We start from the raw sequence: 6654 nt of genomic DNA, 5'->3' as shown, positions 1-6654 counted from the left end.
ACTCTGTAGACCAGGCTGGCCTCGAACTCAGAAATCCACCTGCCTCTGCCTCCCGAGTGCTGGGATTAAAGGCGTGCGCCACCACGCCCGGCTCCGTTCTTTGGTTTTTTGAGATAGGTCTCTCTTTGTAGTTCTGGCTGGCCTGCAACTTGCTATATTGACCAAGCTGACTTGTAATTCATAGAGAACCACCTATCTCTGCCTCCCAAATGATCATATTTTTTGAAGCTTACAATGAAAGGGGAAAAAAATGTCACAGTAGATAAAATCTGAAAAAAAAAAATTCACTGCAGTGGTGGCCCACGCCTTTGATCCCCAGCACTGGGAAGGCAAAGGTGTGTGAATCTCTGAATTTGAAGTCAATCTAGTCAACGGAGTGAGTTCCAGGACAGCCAGGGGCACACAGAAAGACATCATCTCAACAAACAAACAAACAAACAAACAAAAAATCTAATAGCTCATAGCAAACTAGACAAAATAAAGGAAAAAGGTTACTGCGTTAATGTGAATAAAAATGTCCCCCAGAGGTATTTAAAGACTTGGTCCTACCAGTTGTTGAAGCTGTTTGGGTAGGTTTAGGGGTGTGTCCATTCTGAAGGCTGTATATCACCGCTGATGGGCTTTGAGCTTTAAAAGCCCTGTACCATTCCCAGTTTGTTCTGTTTCCTACTTGGCTGTTGAGCTCTCAGGTTGCTGTTCCAGCCACCGTGCTTGGCTGCTAGCATGCTTCCTTGCCCCTATGGTGATGGACACTTCCCCCTCTGGATAACCCTAGGTCCAAAGAAACCCTTCTCTGAGTTAGTTGCCCAGTCGTGCCGGTTTAACACAACAGAGAAGAAACTAACATTGCTGTCTCCCAGAGGCTGGAGAGACTGCTCATGCTTAAGAGTACTTGCTGCTTCTGTGGAAGAGCCAGGTCAGTTCCCAGCACCCACAGGGCACCTGTAATTGTAGTTCCAGGGGATCCACTGCCCTTTTCTGGCCTCCATAGATACCAGGCTTTCTCCCAGTGCACATACATACAGCAAGATACTCACACACATAAGATAAAAATAATCTTTTAAAAAACATTATCTCCTAATAACAACAACTACACAACAACAACAAATAAACTCATTTGACTTTAAGAATACTCCCAGTACTTGGAATTGTAAACCCAGTCAAAATTCCACTGCCGCGAAACTATCGGGCCCTGTACACAAACATACTCTAGTTGTTTATCCAAAGCAACATGGCATCAGTCCGCCTTGTGAATATTTATTTGTTTTTTTTTGTTTTTTGTTTTTGTTTTTGTTTTTCGAGACAGGGTTTCTCTGTGTAGCCCTGGCTGTCCTGGAACTCACTTTGTGGACCAGGCTGGCCTCGAACTCAGAAATCCGCCTGCCTCTGCCTCCCAAGTGCTGGGATTAAAGGCGTGCGCCACCACGCCCGGCCTTGTGAATATTTATATCTAGACCTGTAAATAAATACTGTGCCCATCTGTAACAGAGAGCTTCTCTTTGCAAGGGACTAAGGTAAATAAATGCAGAGACTCATAGCAGTTCAGGGTGTGAGAATAAGTGACCATTGAGTATTCTACCCTACACAGGATGTTTATTCTACCCCATCCCAGGCTCAGGGAACATTTCAGAAGAAGAGGTTGGAAATAATGTTAGCCAGAAGATGGGAAAAGGGCTGAAAAATGATGTCTTCTGTGCATAACACAGCAGTTGAAATCCTGATCTTATAGCCTGCACTGGTGGTGCTGCCCTAGGCCTGCACAAGACTGAGCCTGTCAACAGCTAACCATAGTTTGTGAAGGGCTCATCCTACTGAACTATTATCTACTAGCACAGTCTTGAAGGGAGGCGGTTATTGCCATCCTATGAGCCTGTCAGGTCCCAATGGATAGTTTGAAACCTATGATCGCACAGGTGGCCCTGGTTGCACTCAGTTAAGCAAGGCAAAACAAAAAGAATTGAACGTGAAAAGGGAGTGTGAGGGATGAGATTGATAGTGAAGGGAGTGAGATAATGAAGGGTCCAGGGAGGGAGGGACCAGGATGCATTATATGCATGTATGTGTGGATACATTGCCTGCCTGTGTCCTGCTGTAGCCAAGAGAGGCAGGACAGGGACGGTGCTCACCTCAATTTTACCTTCCTTGGCAGCCAACTTCAGGGGTGTGAGGCCTTGATGGTTGCAGATATCCTCAAGCTGCACAGTGGGGCAGAGGCGGGCCCCCATTTGGAGAAGGCCATCATACATGTGGATCACCAGTGCACTGTTCTCAGGCGAGTTGTCTGCAATCATTACCAGAGCATGCAGGACTGTGTTGCCCAGGGAGTCGGTGGCCTCCAGGCTGGCAGGCTGGTGTGGGTTCTCCAGGAGGTAGGTCACCACATCCCACTGCTTGGTGCACGCTGCCAGAGAAAGAGGTAACTCTCCTGTGGAGCAAGAGGGAAGCTTGAGTGGTGGCACACACCTTTAATCCCAGTACTTGGGAGGCAGAGGCAGGCAGATTTCTGAGTTCGAGGCCAGCCTGGTCTACAAAGTGAGTTCCAGGACAGCCAGGGTTATACAGAAAAACCCTGTCTCGAAAAAACCAAAAAAAAAAAAAAAAAAAAAAGAGGAAAAGGAGGGAAGCTTGAGCTTCTGCCTCTACCTCAGGACTCTTCCTGCTCCTCACGCAGAAGGCCAGGTGTCCTCGAGGCAGATCAGGAAGAATAAGAGGCAGCCAACCAGATCTCCCCTCCTCTTTGTCTCTTGTCTTTAACAGAGCAGACTCACTACTCCTTAATTCAAGTTCTGCTTGATCAGGTTGGTTTTTATTTGGTGGAGGTTTGTTGTTGTTTGTTGTTGTTGTTTTGTTTTGTTTTGTTTTAGTTTTGTGGTGGTGTTAATGTTTTCATTTATTTGTTTTGAGGATTTGGGGAGGGGTGTTAAAAGCAGAACCCCTCTGGGGGATAAGGCAATAGCTCATTTAATAAAGTGATAACAACAGCAGGACATAGTGGTACATGTCTTTAGAGGCAGGCAGATCTCTGATTTCAAAGACAGCCTGCTCTACAAAGCAAGTTCCAGGACAGTCAGGGCTACACAGAGAAACCTGTGTCTTGTAAAAAGCAAAAACAAAACAAAAATAAGAACACAGAGAGAGATAAAAATACATTAAATCGCAGGGTGTGGTGGCTCACGCCTTTAATCCCAGCACTCAGGAGGCAGAGGCAGGTGGATTTCTGAGTTCGAGGCTAGCCTGGTCTGGTCTACAAAGTGAGTTCCAGGACAGCCAGGGCTATAAAGAGAAACCCTGTCTCGAAAAACAAACAAAACAAAACAAAACAAAACAAAACAAAAACAAAAAACAAAACCATTAAATCATATTAATGGAAAGTGTTAATATATATAACACACACACATAACTTTAAAAAGTTGAGATGGCTGGAGAGATGGCTCAGCAGTTTAGAGCACTGGCTGCTCTTCCAGAGGTCCTGGGTTTGATGCCCATTCTTTCTGGTTTATCAGCAACAGTGTACTCATATACATAATATAAATATATCGAAAAAAAAGTTGAACCCATGGGAGCTGGAGAGGTGGCTCAGTGGTTAAGAGCACTGACTGCTCTTCCAGAGGTCCTGACTGAGTTCAATTCCCAGCAACCACATGGTGGCTCACAACCATCTGTAATGGAACCCAGTGCCCTCTTCTGGTGTGTCTGAAGACCATGACAGTGTGTGTGTGTGTATTTATAAACTCTGTGTGTGTGTGTATATATATGTGTGTGTGTGTGTGTGTGTGTGTGTGTATCTATATCCCTGGGTTCAACATATATATATGAGTCTTCTGCATGCTAGCCTCATGTTCCACCACTGAGCTACACCCTGATTGGCCTGCTGAGTCTTAGCATAATCTAGTCCTTGCCGTCCATGCTCTCCCAGTCTGGACTTGGGTACATGCTGAGCTTCCCTGGCTAATAGAGGATTAAGCATCTCTTTAAACAAGTTGTAATTTAATTTGTCTAGTGGTTAGAAGTAGGTAAACTGGGGTTAAGTGCCAGCTCTGCCAATCACTAACCATGTGACCTTGGACAAAGCTTTACCCACTCTGTGCCTCAGCATAGCTAAGAAAAGCTTCCTCACCAAAATAGAAACAAGTTCCATGGTGCTTTTGGAAGAAGCGGCCACAGGCTCGGAGGTGAACATTCGCTCCGTTCTCTACCAGCAGCTTCACGCACTGCAGGCTCCTCTTCTCTATGGCGATGTGCAGCGCACTGTGGCCTCGGTAGAACTCATCGGTGCACTGGGCATTGACAAGGGGCTGAGGATTGCCGGAATCCCTGTCAACCTGCAGCAGCGGCAGGATACAGGCATTGACCCCATCCTGAAGGTTCAGCACAGCCTTCATCAGGCACGTCTTTCCAGTGGAGCCTTCTGTAAGGAGAGAGGGGAAGGCACAAGCAATGCTCAGAGAAAGGCTGGACCATCTGCCTGTTTGTACAGCAAACCCAGGTTCCAGAGTATCCCATGGGAGGCTGAGATCTTTTCCCAGTTGCTATATTCAACTGGTGGGAACACAACTTCATTGTAAGATGTTAAGGCTCCAGAGTACAGGGATTAAAATACCAGCAGGCTTAACTATACTTTCTGCCTTAACACCAAGTTTCTAAGGCATCTGTGTGTGCTTCTTGTTGTTGTTGTTGTTGTTATATTGTTGATGCAGGGTCTTGCTTTGTAGTTCTGGCTGGCTTCAACCTCCTAAAGACCCACCTGTCTCTGCCTCCCAAGTGTTAGGACTAAAGGCATGTGCCACCACACACAACCCTGGGACATTCAGTATCTGTCCATGAACACCCAGGGCAGGGCTGAGGATTTGGGTTTGCTCTCCAGCACCACATATAGCACAGGCTTGTAATCCCAGCACTTGGTAAGTGGATGCGAGATCAGAAAAATCAGGGTCATCCTGGGCTACATGAGACCCATGTCTAGTAAAAATTAAAAAAAAATAAAAATAAAAATCCAGGGCAGAATTTCCAAGTGTCTCCCTCACTTAATGGCTCTGACTCCTTCAACAAATGACTTAGCCTCTCTTAACTTGTTTTCCTTTCTGATAAAAGGAAATATTCTAGGGTTATTATAAACATGAGAATAACATAAACAAAGTGCTTGGCTCACAGAGGGCCAAGCATGTAGCAAGTTGAGGTCCTAAACTACAATGAGAGCAGTCATATACAGGCATCGGTGGATTAAATGGTGGGCAGTTTACACCAAGGAGAACGTCTGTGCCACGATCCCAGGTGTGGCAACACGTGTCTTGCTGCATTCAGGAGGCTAAGGCAGGAGACTAAGTCAAGGCTAGGCTGAGCTACATAGTGGGATTCCCATCTTAACAACCAAATAATTTAAAAAAAATACGATGTAGCCAGTAGAGAGGCAGGTAGCATATTCTAAATTATTGAGTGTGGCAACACTTTATATATCTAATCTTTTGGCACAAATCTGGAAAGATGCCAAGCCATTACCAGTAGCCTGGGATGGATGACAGGCTGTTCTTCTTGGCTTTACATATTTCTTTACCATTCGAATCTTCTAGAGGGCACAAATTATTTTTCCTTTGTTTTTTGTTTTTGATATTTTGAGACAGAGTTTTGCTGTGTACCAACCCTGGCTGTTCTGGAATTCACTTTGTAGGCCAACCTGGCCTCAAACTCACAGAGATCTGCTTGCCTCTGCCTCCTGAGTGCTGGGATTAAAGGCAAGTGCCACCACACCCCAGCTTTTTTTTTTTTTTTTTTTATAGTGTGCACAGTCCCATGAAGTCTAGAAAAAAAGGATCAGATCTCCTGAAACTGCTTTTACAGATAGCTGTTAGCTTCCATGTGGGTGCTGGGAATCTAATCTAGGCTTCCGGAAGAGCAGTCAGTGCTCTCAACCACTGAGCCTTCTCTCCAGCCCCGAGAACAGCTGCCCCTCTGATTCTGAGCACAGAGGACACCAAAGGCTACCTGTGTATGCGGAGTCAGTGAGGTACTTGCTGGTCCGGCGCAGGTACTCTAGCAGTCCAGTCAGCTCCTCAGGGACACCCCGGGAGACCACACTGAAGAGTCGGTCACGGTCAAACCGATTTGGGTCCTGTTGGCTGTGGAAAACGTGTTTTGTGACTCATGTTGGAGAGTGGCCACAGTGTCTCCTGCATGAGGTCTCACTATGCACGCAAGCACTGTCCGTTACTCCTATCCTATGCCTTCAGATTACACAGGAACTCTTTCAAGGGCTTCTCTTTCCTAGGGCTCCAGAAGCTCAGAGCTCCTGGTGAGAAGAAGAAACTCATTGGATCGTTAATCTGCTACAATACTGTGACTCTGTCTATCCTAGGCAATTGTCGGCATCAAGGGCATCATTGTTCAAAAGACTCGGTATCCCACGGAGGTCATTTCAGCTCTCACGCCTTACAGTGCCCCCCTTTAACTTTTGCATGGGTCTAGACAGGACCATATGAAGATAAAGGCTGCATGCATCCCTGACTCGGAAGATGAAGTGGAAACAGGGATGGAGGGATGGAGGTGTATAACTCAGCAGTAAAGTGCTTGCCTAGTGCGCATAAGGCCCTGGGTTCATCCAAGCACCAGTAAAAAGATTGAGAAAAGCTTTTTGCCCCTCTTCTCATAAACCATGCATTT

At 46.0% G+C, this 6654-nt stretch overlaps 1 protein-coding gene across 3 annotated transcripts in view; it reads right to left on the bottom strand.

The window, feature by feature from the left end:
* Trpv2 (transient receptor potential cation channel subfamily V member 2) overlaps positions 1-6654 on the bottom strand; it is a 25820-nt gene that overhangs the window by 13956 nt on the left and 5210 nt on the right. For all 3 annotated transcript variants that reach the window (XM_029483146.1, XM_021177573.2, XM_029483144.1), the window contains exons 3-5: positions 5980-6113; positions 4118-4408; positions 2127-2425 (exon numbers count right to left, since the gene is read on the bottom strand). In XM_029483146.1, the coding sequence (XP_029339006.1) occupies positions 2127-2425; positions 4118-4408; positions 5980-6113 (724 nt within the window). The remainder of the gene's footprint in view (positions 1-2126; positions 2426-4117; positions 4409-5979; positions 6114-6654) is intronic.

Source organism: Mus caroli, chromosome 11 (genome assembly GCF_900094665.2).
Source record: "Mus caroli chromosome 11, CAROLI_EIJ_v1.1, whole genome shotgun sequence".
Lineage (NCBI taxonomy): Eukaryota > Metazoa > Chordata > Mammalia > Rodentia > Muridae > Mus > Mus caroli.
Note: the sequence above shows the minus strand (reverse complement) of the source record. Positions and strands in the feature narration are given on the sequence as shown.